The 20,628-nt window shown below is 37.8% G+C and overlaps 1 protein-coding gene across 12 annotated transcripts in view; it reads left to right on the top strand.

Annotated features, from left to right (window-relative positions):
- Pcdh7 (protocadherin 7) overlaps window positions 1-20,628 on the top strand; it is a 441,342-nt gene that overhangs the window by 68,369 nt on the left and 352,345 nt on the right. Inside the window, exon 2 of one of the 12 annotated variants that reach the window (XM_021638852.2) lies at window positions 1,570-3,398. The exons of the other annotated variants lie outside the window; for them this stretch is intronic. Coding sequence (XP_021494527.1) covers window positions 1,570-1,647 — 78 coding nt within the window. The 3' untranslated portion in view covers window positions 1,648-3,398. Of the gene's footprint in view, window positions 1-1,569; window positions 3,399-20,628 lie in introns of those variants that run through there. 12 annotated transcript variants of the gene reach the window in all.

Raw genomic sequence — 20,628 nt, 5'->3', positions numbered from 1 at the left:
GTGCAGATTCTGTGAAAGAGTAGCTGGAGTGTACATGATGTTTAGCCTCAGGGATGGCACTGTAGCCTTGATATGATAGAAGAATTAAATGAATAACTATGTAACAGTTAAATGTGTCACAAGTACTGTGCAAACATGTCATATATGGGGAGGGGCACAGACGAGGCAGATGTAATGTTTGTGTGCTTCATGTGATGGCTACACGTTGGTTTGCAAATAGAACATAAAATGAAAATTTTCAAGTATCTTGAGTAAAGATGCTTGAATTTAACGGGCACTGATACATCTATGAAATGAGAAAAAGTATATTCAAATATAATTTTACTGTTTAGGTTATATATACTTGTGATATGATTATGCAATTGATCAAAACCATATTTATTAGCTTTCAGAGCTGTCAGAGAAAGATTTTTCTTGAAAGACATAATTTTGACATGTTAAAACTGTTTAAACTAATATGAATAACTCAGTGTCAAGAGACAAAGTAAACTTTCCTTTTAAACACAATAAAATTTCAAATTACTCATTTCATTAAACTATTAACTTTACATATACTACGTTGATAAGCAGTCAGGGGAAGATAGCTTCTACTTCTTTCCTAAGTTTTATTTGTGTGTAAGTTATGTTGTGACCTTGGAAGTTAAACTGAAGATAGTCTCTCCTCATCTGATTCTTAAGCACTTTGAGCCATAATCTTCATTCACCATATTTATGCTTGGAAAATGACATTATCCTTTTGGCAATTTTTGAGATTACTAAAGATTTTGCTATCCTGATTTGTGACATCAAATTGAAAAAATGCTTTGTGTAGTTTTTAGCACAGAATGCAAAAATTGGCCTATTGATTGGTCTTGAGTTCAGAAAAACACTTAACACCATTAAAAGCTTACATTAACACCAAAATATTTTGAAGGCATAATATCATGCCTTCTATTTGTGCAAACTAGATACCAACACAGCCTGACAGCAGTCATGGCTTTGAACCACAGCGTAATTGGTGTTTACCACAGATCAGCAGTCCATTTGTGCATCACCTCTAAATTGCTAGGCTTCTATGAGGACAGAGTGAGCCATGTCATGATTTCGTCTAGAGACTGAAGCTCCATGGAGGGTGTGAGCGTTTAGATCTAGCTCTCATCTCTGACACTTCAGGGATGTGTAAGTTAAGAAGCATTTGCAGCATAATTACCATATCACTCTCTTCCGGTTATAGAATATAGCCTCTGTTCTCTCCATCTTCCCTCCCCTTGACATTTCATAGCCTTGAAAAGCTTGAACCCTGAAACACAATTAACTCAAAGATTCTTATACCAAACAAACATTTCTTGTTAGAGACAGCGTCCTTGGGGTTAGCCAGCTGTATTGATTTAGTTGCCCCAAGGTTGTTAATTGTAGTGAGAACTGCTATGTCTCTGTGACTTCTGGGAAAGGTTGTGGCCACTGCAAATACATCTTTAAGAAAGAAAGAATGCCATTAGCCCAGATATGCAGTTCACGGTTTGCAACAAGGCTGGCAAAACCCTATTCACATGCCTGTAAAGCAGACATATATTTTTGTATTTTTTATAGGTGGATACAGTGCAGACCATGAACCCACCTGACCACATTGAGGAATCGTGTAAAATCAATGTATGTGCTCGTAAGTGAAACACATGCCAAGTTCCAACTCAATATGTTGGATCCTAATAGACCCAGATTTGTCTTGTGTAGAAAGAAATTGATTCCTAAAGGGCAAGATCACTAGCTCATTAAAGAGAAGCCCCAATTTTGAAGAACACTAAAACACTTCTGCAAAGAGAAATCAAACCGTATTTTGCAAACGAGTGAAAACAATGAGATTCTGAATATGGACGTAAAGAGGGATGTGAAAGAGGTTTTGCCATCTTAATGATTACTGTGGAGTGCAAGTGAGTCAGATGTCACCAAATTCAGCAGTGTGAAAAGAAGTACAGGAAATTATTTCTTCACTTTGCAATTGAATGGACGCAAGTAAGGAGTGGTCGCGTACATCTGCTCCTTGTTAATGTGGAGATTAATCTAAACATGTTTTCATTTGCCTTGCTGGAACTCACTGGATGCATTACATAGAAATCATCAGGGCCTTTGCTAGATGGATGAAGAAGTGGAAGTGTATACCTCAGGACGGAATTCTGAAAATTAGAAATCTAATGCTGTCTGATAAGGCTTTAAGGAAAAATACCAGTCTAAATCAGGGAAACAGAGGGACTGTGGACTTGGGAGGAAATACAATATAGGTCATTCTGGAACCCACTGAACATGATTTATGATGCTGTAGAAATAGAAAATAGATCACAATGTATTTAAAATCCTTTTTCACAATTTCTGAATGAGTTTGGGATTAGCCACCCAGTATTCAAGGAATTCCTGGCTGTTACATTACTAGGGAGCTGACCTTTTAAATTTGTGGTCCTATTCACTCATGTGTGTAGAGAATGGCCTTCACATATATACTTAAAAAGAAAAAATATTAACAAGGATGAACTGCATGCGCGAATCTCCTTGCATTATTGTGTGAGTTACTCAATGGAAGACCCTCTGTAAACCTGCATTGTTGTGTGAGTTACTCAAGGAAGACACTCTATAACCCTGCATTGTTGTGTGAGTTACTCAAGGAAGACACTCTGTAAACCTGCATTATTGTGTGAGTTACTCAAGGAAGACACTCTAAACCTGCAGCCTAATTCTTGTATGATGATGAATGTAGGCATGTAAAATGGTGTGCGTGTAAGGAGAAAATTTTAACTATTAGCATTTGCACTTTGGTCTGTTACCTAGAATGCAAAGAGGTCATGTCAACTGTCCTAAGCCATTTCTTCTGTTATTATTAATGATTATTATTCACAAAGCAAGCAATTCTAAATCAGGACGTCTACTGCAGAATTTCTCCAATTAAATATGATATTTGATGTGATTGAGCCATTTATATTAAGATGGCACTGATGTCTGATAATAATGAGTGCAGCTCATGTGAAATTAGTGTGCAGACAGTTGAAAATGCATATTATGCGCTCTCAGCCAGTTTCCTCAGTGACAGGACCTGAATGAATCATGCATGCCGTTATAGAGGAACTAGGGAAATATTTGTGATCTTAATTATAGCTTTTCTTTCTGTCAATAGGTTATATGCATTTATCCCTTACCTTTGTTCAACCTAAAATATGTAACAAGTAATCTTTTGTCAGTATAAATCAGGTACTATATATTTGAAACAGATGGACATATTTTTTGTAGTCACCATGTGCCATAAAATTTTTGAAACTACTGTCATTGGAATTTTTATTCATTTCTCCCTATCTTACTTATTAGTTTTATAGTTGAATTTTTACCTCTTCTTTCTAAGTGACAATCAATTGCTGCTGATACTCTATCTATAATGTTACAGGGATTTTTGTCTTTATTTATGGTATTATAATAAATTAATAAGACAAACTGTATGATTCTATTGTATTGAATATTTTTTGTGGCCAGTATAATAAAAGAAAACTACTTTATAAGACGCCTTTATTTATTTTATCCACAGTTCTGTTAAGCACATTGATACATATATTCTCACTGGATTTTTTTTTTTGAGAATAAAGAGTCCTGACGTTGAAGATTGACAATTTTAAAATATATTCTTTTTTTTTTTAAAGATTTATTTGTTTATTTATGTATAGTGTTCTGTCTGCATGTACACCTGCACGCCAGAAGAGGGCATCAGATTTAATTATAGATGGTTGTAAGCCACCATGTGCTTGCTGGGGATTGAACTCAGGACCTCTGGAAGAGCAGCCAGTGCTCTAAGCCTCTTAGCCATCTCTCTTGCCTTCATCCCGTCAATATGCCCCTTGTCCTCTTCTCTCCATCCTTCCCACTTTCCTCCCACCCATTTCCCTGTTTCCACGAGATTGTCCCTGTCCACCACAGCTTATCTACTGAGATTGGGCATTGCTCAGGTCTTGTTTAGAAAACCATTTCTAGGAGGCAGAGTCTCACAGCAAACTTGCTGGTCCTTTAGGTTTTACAATATTTCCACCCTTTCTTCAGCTATGTTCCTTGAAGCACAGGAGTGGTTTTGAAGATGTATTTGTTTGGACTGGGTTCCATGCAATCCATCTTTCAGCACAAGGAAACTGCTCTGAACATTTGCAAACATGTGTTTGAGAGAAACTGCTTTGATGCTCAAGTTCAAGTATGTTTTTGGTCCATATCATCAATAAAATTAATTTTAACTTTTAATTTCTAAGATTTGATAACTTACAAGTTCTATAAAAAGGAAACATGGCTTGGTATACATATGGTAGACATGATCATGCTCTGGGGTCACCGGTTTCCCTCCAAAGCTAATTGACACAAGCAACACCCAAGTACAAAATCATTCTGCTTACAACAGGGAAAACTAGAGTTGAATACATGCCCCCGCAAAATATAACAGGAAGAGAACCAGTTTTTCTTACTTTTTACCCCCTAAGGATTGATCTACACATAAAGGTCTCCATGACTTCAAAGGCATTTCAGGACTTGGATCAGGCTGGTTGGGTTCAGAGCAGCAGACACTAGCCCCTGATGGTTATGGCTGCGGGCTCTTTCATCTAATGGTAATTCTTTGCTTAGAGGAAGCAACAGCAAGAGTAGTGTTGTGACTGTTAAAATTTCAAGATTAATGTTTACTTGCAAAGCACCTCACACAGAAAACAGTGCTTTCATTTTACTTTCCTGCTACTACTCCAACTGTGGAATTTCCAGGCAACAGTACAAGAGCAAATTTCTCTCTCCACAGATCCAAAATATATGTCATGTGTATTTTGTCATTGCAGCACCCTAACTTGCAAAGTTACGCTGCTTTCATAATCTTAGAGTTGGTATGGCTGATACCTTCTCTTTATTTCTTTCATAGAACTAGGCACATGAACATCTTTTTTTCCATTTAGTTGAATTTCTAGTTATTTGTACAACTGATCTGCATAATATAATTCAACCTTAGCACATTAATTGATTTCACAAGATTAGAAGTTGAGATGGGAGTTTGGCGCGTGTAACCTCCACCTCCACCTTCTAAGCTTCTCCTATGTCACTTTGTAAGAATATTATGGCTTTCCCTTATCCCTCTATTTGTTCATGGAAGAGTGCTGAAACAGCTATGATTAAGGATCCTTTGGAAAGTTGCATGGAGAATGCATTGTGAGATTCTCACAAGAGTAAAAAGGTCACTAAAGTAAAATTAGAAAAGGTAAGGACTACAGTGATCACTTTCCAGGGTAGTTTTTTTTTTTTTTATTTTTTAAATGTTGGATGTTTTACTACTGTGCTTTCATAAATAAAATTAATTAAAAACAGGACTGATTTTGATACTTTTTAGATCACTTTTTAAACAGAAGTCACAAAAAGCCAGCTCCATTCTAGCAATGCATTATTTACTTGCTTATTATTGCTAAGCTCATGATGAAGACACTAGTTTTGTCATTACATGCATTGTACAGCTGGGAAAACAGGATAGGGTTTCAGTCACTACACAGAGCTGCACTACTAAACTAGCAGGAAACAGGGCTGAGTGTGAATATTTACATTCTGATTCAGCCGGTCACACACTAGGCTGCAAGGTTTTGGGAACTGGTAATATTATAAAATCAGAATATGAGTTTTTTGAGTTGTGTTCAGAAATTGGGGAGCAGAAATGAATTCTTTTGTTTCTTAGCTCACAGAACTCTCAGCATGAGATGGAAACAGGCTGCTGGACTTGGATTTAAACGGTGTCCTGAAGTCCCAGCACACAGAAATATTGGTTAAAGATAGACTCTGGTATAAACAATCTGCTTTAAATACTGTAGACAGGAAAGAAGAAAAATTCTTTTCCAATTTACTTGCTTTGTGGGCTAAACATGTGTTACTATAAATATGTAGTTTTACACTGAAAAAATTTTAAATGCAGATTTTTGTTTCCAGAATCTAGGAGGACTAAGGAAGATGACAACTGTATTCCTTAAGGAAGTGGAGTTCACAGTGCAATGGAGATTCAGTGCGCAGGCACTGACAGTGACATACACGCTCAGGGTGGCTCAGAGGGCAGGGCTGCAGATTCACACTGGCTGGGTGTGAAACAGTGCTTACCAGCTGTTTGCACAGACGTGCATCTCCGCTTCTAGTTACTCACATGCACCCTTTGAAGTCAGCAGCAGCGCCTACGCCATGTGTTAACCCTAGCCAGGTAGTGAGACTGATGGATGCAGCTTGTGGATGGCAGAGTACGAGCTGGTTCATGATTCCCAATAGTTCGTTTTCTTATTGGTGCTTTTGAAATTGATGTTGGAATGTACTGGAGTGGGTTGAGTTGGCATGTACTGATGTGGCGGATGCTCAGGAACCAAGACAGAGCTAATATCCTTGTCCAGTAGTGAGATGACAACTCCTACAGCAATTCAGCAGAACCAGGCAGGCACAGCTTTCCAGGGAATCCGTCAGTTTCTCGTGTGCTGAGACTCTGTGAGCTATGATTTCCGCAAGCAAAGACAAGAGGGAACTGGGAAAACTGATCACCTCTTTCCAAGATGACGATGAAACTTTTTAAAAGGAGTGTTTGAAGACCATCTTACTGGCAGATGAAAGAATGTAGACCTTCCTCCTGCCATCACCATGGTAAAAATTTTAAATTAATAGAAGTATAATAAAAACTAATGGTAGTATATTTAACTATATATTTAAGTATATTATAGTTTATTTAAGAATAATAAAAACTAATGGTAGAGTAATGTACATTACCACTGGACAAATGAGTTATCTGGGATAGTTTTGCGAATGTCAAAGAAGTCCTTTTATTTTGAGAATTGTTAAGTACCAAGTGTGCTGTGTTTATTAGATGGCAGGGTTTGAAGGCACAAAATAGAAACAAAATACATACCCAAGTCATTGAATTGGATTAAGTTAACTATCTGGCAAATCAGTGACTTTGATCTTAAACTCTGTGATTGCTGAGCACTGGAGATGATTAAACAAGTGCCGTGACCTTCATTTTCACTTAGTTAAAAGTCCTTTTTCAATAGAGTAAGATGATTAGTATCTGTACCTGGAAATGATCCCTCACACATGCACTGTAGTAGTCTTTAAGCACAACACATCACTTGTGAAAAGTAGGAGAAATTTCTAATTTAAGTTCATGTCCTAGATTAAAGTGGAGAATTTGAAAAGAGGTATTTATTAGACTGCAGTATCTATTTTGATTATCATGGTGAAACTTGCAGTCTAATAAAAAATCTCTTTTCAAATTCTCCACTCTCAGAGCCAAAAAATCTGAGCCTTTGGTGCCATGCAGAGACTGATGCTCTAACCAAGGACCATGCATGAAGAGGATCTAAAATCCCAGCTCAGTTGTGGCCCTTGGCCACTCAGTCTCCAAGTGGGTTCCCTATAAGGGGAGCAGGGACTGTCTCTGACATGAACTCAGTAGCCAGCTCTTTTTGATCACCAATCCCTGAGGGGGGGGGGGTGCAGCCTTCCCAGGCTACAGAGGAAGACAATGAAGCCAGTCCTGATGAGACCTGATAGACTAGGATCAGATGGAAGGGGAGGAGATCCTCCCCTATCAGTGGACTTGGGGAGAGGCATAGGGGAAGGACTGGGAGGAGATGATGGAGGGGCTACAGTGGGGATATAAAGTGAACAAAGTGTAATAAATAATAAATAAATTAAAAATTAAAAAGGACTGCAAGTTTCAGAAAATTTTTACTGTTTAAATGTCAGAGCTGGACCTTGTGTGTTTTATGGATAACAGCAGAACAACAACAGATTCTATAGGATGTTTTATTTGTTTGTTTGTTTTTGTAGATTTTTGATGGGGAATTAACATTATTGGGCTTAAAAAAGAATCCCTTCCTACCTTTATCCTCAGATGTTAAGGGTAAATGAACATTTTGAGACACAAGCACTTTTACACGTACAGTTCAGCCTATGTGTAATTGCTGCTGCCCAGTTGTGTTGGTGGAAAGTCTGCTTGTGGGATCTAACTGGGATCTAGATCTTTAATCTTTCTTCTTTTCTGTGTGTCTAGCTGTTAAAGGAGGTTCAGCAGGGACTTTTTTCTCTCATGTGTATCGTGCTTATGAAAGACACAGACATTCTGAATGTGTATTCTGGATACATCAAAAATTGTATGCCCCCTGATAAAACATTTCAAATGGCCTCAGTTAGGAAACATAAACTTTCTGCTCACTTAAAACAATTTTATATTTATTAAATAAAATGTATACCATTTTTAAACTTAAAGTTGAAAGCTGATTGTAATAGTCATATTACTGAAGCAATTGTGTGCAAAGAATAGTATTGAAAAGATTAAGAAACTCCACAAGGACAAAATATATCAGGGCACGGGGGTCCTCTATGAGACTGTTTCTCAAACTAAGGACCATGCATGGATACAACGTAGAATCCCTGCTCGGATGTAGCCCATGGTAGCTCAGTATCCGGATGTAGCCCATGGTAGCTCAGTATCCAAGTGGTTTTCCTAGTAAGGGGAACAGGGACTATTTCTGACATGAACTCAGTGACTGGCTCCTTTACCACTCTTGCTCCCTGAGGGAGGAACAGCCTTGCTAGGCCACAAAGGAGGACATGGCAGCCAGTCATGAAGATACCTAATAAGCTTGGGTCAGATGAAAGGGGAGGAGGACCTCCCTTATCAGTGGACTTGGAAAGGGGCAGGAAGGAGATGAGGAAGGGAGGTTAGGATTGGGAGGGAATGAAAGAAGGGGCTATGGCTGGGATACAAAGTAAATAACCTGTGATTGATATAAAAAATATAAAATTTAATATAAAAAAGAAAAGATTAAAAAGGATTCATCCAACAAGGGATGGAAGCAGATGATGAGGCTCAAGGCCAATCTTTGGGCAGCACTCAGGGAGTCTTATGGAGGAAGAAAGGGGTGGGAATAGTGGGACATGGAGGATAGGAGCTCCACAAGGAGACTCACGAAGCCAGAAGAGTTTCCATGTGGATCTCTAAGTGAGGGGAGCAGGGGCTGCCTCTATCATGAACTCAGTTGACTCCTCTTTGATCACTGGCTCCTGGTGATGCAGCCTTGCCAGGCCATGGAGGAAGAGAATCCTGCCTGTACTGATGAGACAGCTATGGGCAGATGGCAATAGTGGTGACCTCCCCCTTTTAGTGGACTAGAGGAAGAGGATGAGGAGAAGATGGAGGGAGGGTCGAACTGCGGGGGGCTGAGGGAGGGAGCTTCAATCAGGATATATAATGAATAGATTGTGAAGAAAAAAATCAAAATTCAAAAAAGAGACCCCCAAAAAAGAAAATATTAAGAAAAAAATCAAATTAATCACATGGGCCTTTTAATAAAAATCTTTTGCTGAAAAGTCACAGGAATGCCTTGCTTTTTGCATTGAGAAGCTGCAACAGTTGTTTATTAGAAAAACTGTCAATTATTCTTACATGAAGAGAAACTGTATTTAAATGAATATCAAGGCGTTGACCAACATTGGTCTTTATTGTCCTCCAGCAACCCAATGTTAATGTAAAGAAGAAAAAAATGCAGTCTGTGTCTCGCATGCAGGCATTGTAATCATGGGCTGTTTTCACCTGAGTTTAACATTTGTATTAAAGAGAATGATTACAGGATTCCAAATTAGGGGTTGAAATGACACAAAAGTTAAGACAAAGTAATATAGCAATCTATTTTGTACAATGTATTTCTTCCACCATTTAATTAGGAGCTTAATTAGCATGATGTTTCATGTTGTGACCTAAGCCATTGTGCTCTCAAGAGGTTTAATGAAGACAATGAACAAAAAATTAATCGTAATTGTTGATGGATATGTCATATGTCATCACAATTAAAAGCATTTTTTTAAAAAAATAAGAGAATGGACACCACCCTTTTTCTTGAATCCAGAGCCGACATTTTCAAGAAGACGTACAATCTGAAATAATTCTATGAAAAAGATGTTTGAACTAACCGTGTGTACAATAATCAAAATGAGCCACGTTTTAAATTCTAAGTGACCACAAACCAATGCCTGAAGGATTCTCTTAGATAAAAAGATTTAGCTCTTACTGTTTTGAGAGCAATCATGAAAGACAGGTAGAAAGATAATCAGGTTTTTGAATATATAATGTGATTCACAGGATTCTATTAAGAATCACTGAAATAATTTACAAAAGGCAGCATTCTGGGAAGTCTAACAGAGATCTGCCTTTGGATGGGCTTGAGGGAAGAATGTGACTTAGAAATAATTTACCATGTGTGACACATAAAAGGATCTTTCGTCCCCTCCTCCCTCCCCTGAGAGGGTGTGTTCAGATGGTGAGCATTTGTCTCCATTACATACGATGGATGTGTCTGGTAAGCCAACTGCCATCTACCGGAAGAGCATCTGTGACTTCTCACAGCAGACAGTGACCACAACACTTTCCTCTGAAGGTCTGAAACATGGCAAATTTTAGGCAAGCGTTATACTTCTCATGACTGAAAACATGAAAAGGAATAAAATTTTTCATTTGTTTAATGAAATTCATTCTACAGGGAACTATTTTTTTATAGGAGACTACTTTAGTTGTTGGTAAAAATGATATGAAGATTAAGTTATTCAAGGTTTTCATTTTTCCCTCATCCCCTTCTCTTATTTGACCCATATACTCACATGACTCAAATTTTCTTTAGTAGGAATTATTAAAGTTCATAATAGTTATAGAAATATTATGGATCATTAACTGATGACATTCAGGCAACAAAAATTTCTATTTTCTAGAATGCAGATACACTAGATTGGTGATATGAAATTTGTACAGGAAACATCTGGGCTGGGATAAGCATAACGATGTATACATATATGAATACACACAAACATAAAACTAATTGAAAACAAATGCTTGTAATATTTCTCAGATCTTTCTTTAACTGTTGCCACTAGACCCTGCTTCATTGCCTGGGGACAAAGATTTAATTTCAGTTTTCACAGTTTGAACTCACTTGTATATTCTTGAAAAATTATGGTTCACAGAGCCATAGAAACTGATCAAGACTCCCCAATTTCAGTAAGTTTCATGTTATTCATACATACAATCAAATAAAAATGTGGTTTTTAATATACACATATAAATGTTTGTGAGTGTGTGTGTATGTATGAGAGTGTTAGTGTGTGTGTGTTTGTATGTGTGTGAGAGAGAAAGAAAGAGAGAGAGAGATTGAGGGAGTGTATGTGTGTTTTTATGAGACTGTAGCTTTGGCCTGGAACTCATCACAATTCTCTTGCCTCAGCCTCTCCAGTGCTGGGTTACAGATGTAAGTCATCAAGCACAGCTGTAACTTAAAGACATAATTAGTTCAGGGGTGCAGCTCATTTGGCCGATTTTCTGGTTAGCATATCAAAGTTCTGGGTTTGATTCCTTAGCCCCTCATAAACCAAAGCAGTAGCATACAGGCCAGGAATCCAGGACCCTCCAGAGGTTTGAAGTGGAGTATTAGGAGATCAGTTTTATCCCAGGTTTCACTCAGCTCCTGGAACACTTGTGCTATAGCCAATCCAGTCTCAAAACAAACAAACAAACAAAAGTTAGAAGGACTCAATTTATAAATTGAACAATGAAGAGTTTTGTCATTAATTATGGACAAATCTTTGAGCAACTTTGGCAAAATTATTCAGTTCTTCTTGTGTTAACATGAAGATGATAGCATACTCATTGTGTTATGAAAATGTGTCTCTTATAATTTTCCTAACATTTTATATATGTTCATATATGATATAACCAGAACTGCCTGCCACATATTAAGCAACTAAATAAAAGCTGTCATTGAATAAAGGCTCAGCCAAAACATACTTCCCATGATCCAAATCTTTGAGGAGGTCTGAATGTAGCACATAATGTTGTCAGTCAAATAGTATGTACTTGTTAGTTCTTTCTTATATAAAACAAATATAATTACAGAAACAGTAGCACATCTGTTTATCCTTCCATCTGTCTGTCTATCTAACTATCTATCTATCCCTCTATATGTCATCTATCTGTCTATGTATCATCTATCTACCTACCTACCTAAACTAGCCGCTCAACCACCCATCTTTTGTTTTTGAGACAGTCTGTTTGCTGCCCAGGCTGGTATTAAACCAAAGAAATCCTCTGGCTTCAGACTTATGTATACTAGGATTATAAACATGAGCATCCAGCACCAGGAGTATGTTTCACAAAGGTCCGCCCTTAATCATAAGCCCATAATCATGAGCTTCCAGTAATAGATTATAACTAGGGTGACAGGGGAAATCCTGGCTGTAGTGGTGGGCTTTGACATAGAAGTGTAAGCCAAATAAACTGTATCCTGCCCTAAGTTACTTTACTCATGGTGTTTGTGACAGCAACAGCAAGAAAGGCAGAACATGGTGTGCCTAGCCTAACATACTTGCTTGAATGTAAGCAGGAATTGAAAGAAGATTTTAGAGCCATTTGTTGGCTTAGACTTTATAACCTTAATAAACGGAGCTTGTTGTTTCACATCGCTTCAAAGGGGTGTTTTAGAATTGTTTGGAGCATACAAATGTGTTTATAAAACATGGTAATTTTTGTAAATGAGAACATAATAAAAATGATGATCAATGCATTACTGTGAGCTGCTTCCACAAGGATTTCTGAGTTTAGAAACTATTCATTAAAACAAATACCGAGAAAATATGCAACAGTTTTACACTTTTTGTTATTTATTTACTAATAGGCTGCAGAAGTGTAATTTTGGTTAATTCATATCCTCATCTCCACTTTTCACTTTTTTCTTTCTTTGTTTTATTATTTAGGATATATATCAAAGCTCTTAGGTTGTAAAACATTTATTTATTTATTACATTTTTAAAAAAGATCTTACTATGTAGACAAGGGTGGCCACGTATTCCTCGCCTTTCCACGCTATGTTTAACGGCATGCACCAGCACGCCAGGTCAGGTGTGACACACTTTTAAACAACATATTCTTTCTTCAACCAGTGCATACTTGTTACTATTCCAGTTAATTGTGAGGCTTAAATGTGAGGTTCAGGTGTAGTTAGTTTTTAACATCTTCAAATTCGTCGTTGCAATTTTCCCTATTAACTTGTTTCTCAGATGGCTGCTGGATTTGAATTTTTAGTTTAACTGCATTTCATTGTAGACAGTTGCAGGTAAACGTTAAAAATCACTTTTACTTGCTGTTGAGTATGCATTTTAAGTTAACATACTCCAATAACTGTGAATAGATATTTTCTCAATCACTATGCAAACTGATATGATTACATGAAAATATATTCAAAAAAGTAAAAGGTTTTATGTATTTAGTGGTATTGTTTGTAACTGATCAGGAGGATGAAATTAAATAGATTGTGTTAGGGGAAGAACTTAATTAAAATAATTTATTGCTGTGGACATTTGTTTTCGTCAATTGAGGTATTTTAAAAAAGCTCATCAATTCTGCTCTGTTCGTACACCCCAGATTGTTCAAGGATAAAAATGACTCTTTTCAGAAACATTTAGAGCTGGCTCATTTCTAATAAACCACAAATGTCTTAGTCTGGAGTCCTGTTGTTCTGGCTCTAATCTCCCTCTCACATCTGTACTTTCATAATTTCCGTAAGTCTATCTATGAGCTAGTATTTATGGTTATTTCCAAGGGTTTTTCCAAACTTCAGAGTTTGCTGACAGGTAATTCCACCTAAAAACAGAAGTTAAAATTTTATTATTGTAAGTGTGTGTGTGTGTGTGTGTGTGTGTGTGTGAGCAAGTACACACATGATACGATGTGCATGAGGCTATGTTCCTGAATGAGGTACATGTGGAGACGGTGTACATCATTGACAAATCTCTAGTACCAGTTATGCCTTCCAGTTTTACATGGATTCAGGAGGTCGAACTCAAGTCATCAATCAGGCTGATGAAGCAGGTTCCTTTCCCCACTGCACCGTTTCACAGGCCCCAGGCCAGCTCGTTCCAAACCACACTTCGATCTAATCCTCTAATTCTTTTTCTCTCCAACTAGACAAAGTTATAAACCTCACCCTCTGTGATTCTTTTTTTATTAAACATTCTCCAAATTAACAAATTGTTAATCTTTAATTGTAAGCGTATTTATCTGTGTGGTTTTATGGTGCCTAGGACTTTTAAGTTTTCATGATGTTGTAATTTTTCATGGATGTGTATGCGTATTTTATGAAATTAACATATCTCATGATTAAGAAAGTACACATATGATTAATATTTACTGTTTCTGTCAGTCTTAGTTGACCGCTTTGATTATAGAAGATGGCCACCGAACAGTGGTTGGATTCATCTGATCCTGTAAACGTGATTGTGTGGGTGTTTTCTGGGATAGTCAACAGAGTGAATAACCTCAACCATCTAGACTTTTAGTGAATTGCTATAGCATATTAGGTATTGTGGATGTTCCATTACAAGGTAGTTTTAAATTGTGCATAGCACACACATGGGCTGTGTTTGCTCACACTCCGTGATATTCAGGATCTACTATTTGTAGAAAGTCAGGTGGAAAAATAAATGAATGTTACCTCCAGGTAGTCAAAACAGATGAGAAGATGGAACGAGACGGTGGACACGCCAGCAGGTATGAAGGCATAAAGGGGACTGGAAAGCAGACAAAAAGAGTTAAGGCATTATATTCTGTGTTAAGGTGGGTCTACTTGATTAGGGGAGAAATCAAGTTGAAGTCAGTCAACTGTAGTCTCTAAACACAAAAAAGGTAGAAATCTTGGGTTGTTGGAAAAACAATGTCCATGGCATAAGAGAGAAAGAACTATGGATGGAGGAGACAAACAACACATAAGAGATTTAATTGAAATGCATAGCTGGGACATATTTCCTTTTGCAATCTTGATTTTAGTGGCCATGCTTTATTTAGCGTAAGTGATGGATGCAAACTGGAGCCGTCTGTATACACCAATGCAGTGCAGTTCTCTGGAGACTTATCTCATGACTAGAAGAGTAACTATAGTTGAGAGCAACAAACCAGCAAAATTGCACGTACTCAGGGTTCAAAAATATACAGAGACACATCCATCCTTTTAACAGAGTTGACCTATGTGGCTGTTGGACACATAGAAAACATGACTGTAAAAATCTGCACAGTCTAATGCAGAAGAGCTGAAGAGACCCCATGACATTAAGGCTTAACCTCAGTTAAGCCATGCCTAGCATGATGTGCTGAGACCGTAGGCTAGACTTCAGCAAATCCAAGGTATCCCATCTCTACTGTAGTCTAGTTAAGTGGTTCTCAACTTGTGGGTGTTGACCTCTTTGGGGGTCCAAGGAGCCTTTCACAGGGTCGCATATCAGATATCCTGCATACCTGATATTTACATTACAAATCATTATATAATTATAGTTTTGAAGTAGTAATGAAGCTAATTTTATGGTTGGAGAGTCACCACAATGTGAAGAATTGTAATAAAGGGTCACAGCGTTAGGAAGGTGGAGAACTACTGTTCTAGATTTACTGTTCAGCCTATAAACTAATATTTTTTTTGCTTATCTCCAGATGAACATTTCTTTGATTTTTATTTTGTGGCATATTACTAAATTATTTCTTTGTAATTTATGGTTAAAATTTTGTCAATAGCCAAAGAACTTCTTCAGCAAATAATGCAGATATGATTTTCATTCTGTGCTTTGTTTGTTTGTTCATTTGTTTTGATTCAAGTTCTTACTCTGCCAGGTAAGCTGGCCTTGAATTCACCACATGGCTCAGACAAGTCTCAAACTCAAAAGGACCCTCACTGACTCCTCCTCCTTAAGCTTGTGAACGTTTGGATTAATGGCATGTGCTGCTATACATGATTTGGATATAATTTTCACAGTTCTGCATTTTATAGAGGGTGCTTTTTCCTTTAAGACAGAACAAAACAAACTAACAAAACAACAACATCAAAAATAACAGTTCATATTATCTTCTTTGCAGAAAGACAGGAAAGGCCAGTCAGTGACAGGGGTTTTAAGGATTGTCAGTGTGGAGGGCACAGATTGGACAGTTACTTATTTTTTTCTTTTTATTCTCTTTTGTATGTAATTCCAATTAAAAGATATTCTACTGAGAGGTCCACTAGAGAAAAAAAAGAAAAAGATGGCATGTAGTAAGTAAAAACTGGGAAGACAGGTAGTGAAGAAGGTGAGAACACTTGGGGAAAAGGTTTAATAATATAAAAAGCTTCTGAATTGAACCTTGTAATAAAATAAATCTCCTCATAAAAAGCTAGAAGGAGCAGACATTTTATCTCAAAGAAACCATGAGCAAAGTCTCCATGTTTACCATTTGCTAACCAGGAAGTACGTAATCTGTACAGTACAGGAAGTGCGAGCTGAGACGGTGTGGACTGGATAATGAGGGAATTCAACTCAAGAAGAGCTTCACTTTCATACCCCGCAGTTCAGTTTTATCCTATAAGCATTGAAAGAAGCTCTAAGCTTTATAGCAGGCCGCCTTAGAGTGTTTTAAGAACATGGTCCCCCGCATAGAGTGCAAGGCAGTTCATAGCAGGATCACGGAAGGAAGTCATTGTTTTCAGGGAACCGAGAATCAGATGGAATCTGATCACATACTCGGATGGCGTGCACACTCACACTGACCTTGGATATTGATCATGAAGTTCATAGACGGATGGCTATGTTGTATTGTATAGATGACGATATTGCAGAAGAAACAGAGACCAGTGGAAATGAAGTTTGCTTCAGGTTTTAGTAAGTCTAAGAAACTTTAAAGAAGGTGAAATTTAAAATGTAGGAGATAATGATTTGGAAGGAAAATTGCAGGTTCATCTGTGTTTAGGGACATATGAGAAAGTGGGAGAGAGAGAATATAAGAATACAATGACACAAGAGAGCACACAGAAACGACAAGCACTGATTTTGATGAACCACGCATGGAAGGATGGCATAAGTAAATTTAGAGTGGTAGGACAGAGCACAGTGACCAGAAAAACGAAGGAAGTCATTTCATTGCAAATTGATTTACTAATAATACTAATAAATATATCAACTATTATAGCAAAAGTCAGTAACCCTGACTAGCTGTCAAATAAAAACTGTTGTAAAAATTATCTCATTTAATTATAGTGGTACATTTAAAGCAATGAAAATCAAACTCATAACTTAAAATGATAAAACGAAGTCTTCTTTGAGAGGCATTTTTCTTAGTCAGGGTTACTATTGCTGTGATAAAACACTATGAAAACAAGGTTAACAAAAGGGATCATTTGTTTTATACTTCAATATCACTGTTCATCATTAAAGGAAGACAGGACAGAAACTCAGACAGGAGAGGCGGAAGCCTGGAAGCAGGAGCTGGTACATGGGCCATGGGGAAGTATGTGGTAACTTGCTCCTCCTTATGTTCTCAGCCTGATTTCTCATAGAAGCTAGGGATGAGAGCTGAGCTCTCCTCCATCAATCACTAATTAAGAAAAGGCCCTACACAGGCCATGGAGAGTTTGACAATGCTCCGCTGAGTATATAGATAACAAAAGGTGGATGGGGTTTTTGTTTATTTGTTTCTTTCTTTGTTTCTCTTTTTCTTTTCTACTTCTTTGGGGGAATGTCACAAAGTGGGACAAACTTGGAAGGATTGTGATGGGTGAGACAAACATGAGAAGCGATTGTGATTGTGAAGGGATTGTGACAAACATGAGAAGGGATTGTGATCAGGGTGTGTGATGTGAAAATCCCAGAGAATCCATAAAAATGTTATGTGGCAAAAAAGAAAAAAAAATCCCCACAATTGAGGTTCCCTCCTTTTAGATGACTTTAGCTTTGTCACCTTTGTATAGAACTATCCAGCACAGCCATGAAGTTAAATTCACCGGGTAGAGATTAAAATGATATGCCCGGGAAAGCAAAAGATTTGTTCCATTTAAGAGGGTGCAAGTACATCTGGAGTAAACGCTTTCAAACACCACTGCTTGAATTACTGAAATCCAGATGTGTCATTTAGGTCATAACTATGATCTTTATACAGAGAATACAGAATTTTCTTACTGCTAGCTTTTTAAAAAATGATACATTGAATGATAGACCTATAAAACTAAAGTCATAGGTAAAATGCAATTTTCTCAAAGGAAACCACTGTGTCCTTATCAGAGAAAGGTAGAACACAAGATCGCAGTGTAAAAGAGAGCTAGGCATCTCCAACTTCAATGTGAGGGAACCATGTCTTGGAATGTTGAATAACTTGCCAGAATTCAATTTGGGTGGTAAATGAATCTACTGGAGAGCCCAATCCCAACACTAGTTATAGAAACTTGAAGAATGAGAAAATGATTTCTGTAAGGATAAGATTTTTAAGAGTTTCATCAATGCTATTACCAGGTAAGATGATGGATAGCACCAGGAAGGAATATATAAAGGGATGGCACCACGATCTGATGGCCAAAATAATCAAGCTTCTTCTGTCATGCACAATGAGGTGTAGATGAGCAAAGATTCATGTATATGAATACATATGAATGTATACACACATGCAAAAGGGCAGAAAAGAGACGGGGTGGGCTTCATACCTGACGGCCTGAAGGTTTTCAGGAGTGATAGAAGGACTCCTGTGTGGGTGGTGAGTGCTGTGTGGATGTGGGTGAGCACCCAAGGAGGGTGTGGCAGGAGCAGCTGCTCTGTGGAATGGTAAGACCTGCCAAGTAGGAATGAGTAACCCAGCTGCCCAGCAGCGCTGGCTTCAGCTGACATGGGAAATCATAAAACTGTAGCAGAGTCAATCAGCGTGGTTATTCAATTTTCTCAGGAACTCTTGGCAGCTCAGGAGGGAGAAGAGAGCACACAGATGGCAGGACTGATTTGGTAATAGGATTGGAAAAGCAGCTGTGAGAGAAGGTCAAAGACTGGAAGAAATCAATTGCACCCATGAAAGTGTGTGGAAAATGCTTATGGTGAGGGTGAAAATGGGAGGAAGACTGAAGTCATTCAAGGGAAGATCGGAGACAGCTAAATCCTGGAGGGGCAAAGCAGTGGAGGCCGTCAGCCTCTGTTGCTTAAGAAGTTGTGTGGGTCAGTGGTGCAGGTGATGGGAAGGGAGAACACCACCATTTCAGATGTTACAGAAGAGCACAGGTTTATGCCAATGAGTGTGAAGTGTCAAAGTTCAATAAACATAGACACTCTTGAAGAATAGGGGTGAAAGAATTTTGAAATTAAAAGGAGAAACAAAGCTTCCAAGTCACCCAAGAGTCAGAGAGGAGAAAATAACAAACCTGCCGTCAAAGTATTCAAGTGAGGCAAAGATGGGTGACACATGGCAAGCTTTAAGAGGTCACTGGGGAGTTTGAAAAATTCTGGAGAATGCCCGCTTACCTCCTCACACTGATGTGTTATTACCTATTATATTATGTCATGCATGTGAGTGAACCTAAACATTTTCCAAGCGTGGAATCTCAGTTTCTTGTTGATCTGTGGTCTGTACTAGTCAGTGAATTCCTTCCTGTATATTGGGCTATGCCAATTTACAACAAAATCTAAAGTACTACAGCTTATTTTAAACCCCAGGGGTCTGTGACCTCCTCCAGGAATTACCCTGTGTTTCCCATGTCCTCTGTCAATGCTTAGCAAGTGTTGTTCTCATAGTTGCTCTCCATATACGTACATCTTACAGTCTCCCAAATCCACTCGCATGGGGTTTTTGTCCTTGCTTTGCTGCTGGCAAGAGTCTTAGGAAAGACACCAATTCTCCGTTTCCCTAAGCCAGTGATCAACTTGGTTTCCTAGTCCCAATGTTACTATTTGAATGTCTGTTCACTTTTTTTTTCCCTCTAAATATTCTGTGTTATGATGTTCCTTTGGCTTTCCTTTGTTGGCAACTAAACCCTATTACTCTTCTTTGCTGGTTCTATTGGATGCTTATGTCATGATATGATGCCAAGATTTTGATTTTATGCATTATCTGCAGTGCTTCTCCTCTGCATTCTGCCCTTCATAAGTTATCTACTTGGCTTCTCTGGCAGTTGGGACGTTTCTGGTCTCAGATTCTCTCTGGTTTTGTCAACCATTATTTCTTGGACTAGGGTTAGTTAATGAATCTTTGGCACTTTAATTTTCTTATCTCTAAGTTTAGGACAATAATAGCAAGTATTTCAGGATGCTTTGTGGTAGGATTAAGTTAGTGAAGTCATGGACATGTTTAGAAATGTGCTTGGTACATTCAATAACTAATATTATTCATATTATCACAAACAGCAGGACAAAAGCAGACACACTGATAATTTCCTCAAATCCCCTCTTGTGTTTGAAGTTCCTACCAAAATGTACATTGAAAGGTAATAACTTTTGTATGGTAATGAGTGTGGACATTTTATCTCCAAAGTCATATGCTTATAGTATTTGAAAATGAGCCTTTGGGAGATAATTAAAGCTAAATGAGGTTTGAGTTTGGATACCTATGATTGGCTTTGTAATAAAGGAAAGATACCCAAGCTAGCTGGCTTGTTCTGTCTTCCCATGTAATGCTTCTCACCATGCAATGATGCAGCAAGAAGGCCTTCTTCAGATATAGTCTATTGATATTGAAGCATCAATAGAATATTGAGTAAATCTATATTCTTTAAAATTATGTGGTCTGTGGCACTCAATTTTAACAATGGAAAATAGGCTGAGACTTGCCCTTGGCTC

This window comes from Meriones unguiculatus, chromosome 12 (assembly GCF_030254825.1).
Source record: "Meriones unguiculatus strain TT.TT164.6M chromosome 12, Bangor_MerUng_6.1, whole genome shotgun sequence".
Classification (NCBI taxonomy): domain Eukaryota; kingdom Metazoa; phylum Chordata; class Mammalia; order Rodentia; family Muridae; genus Meriones; species Meriones unguiculatus.
This window is presented reverse-complemented; position numbering and strand designations above follow the sequence as displayed.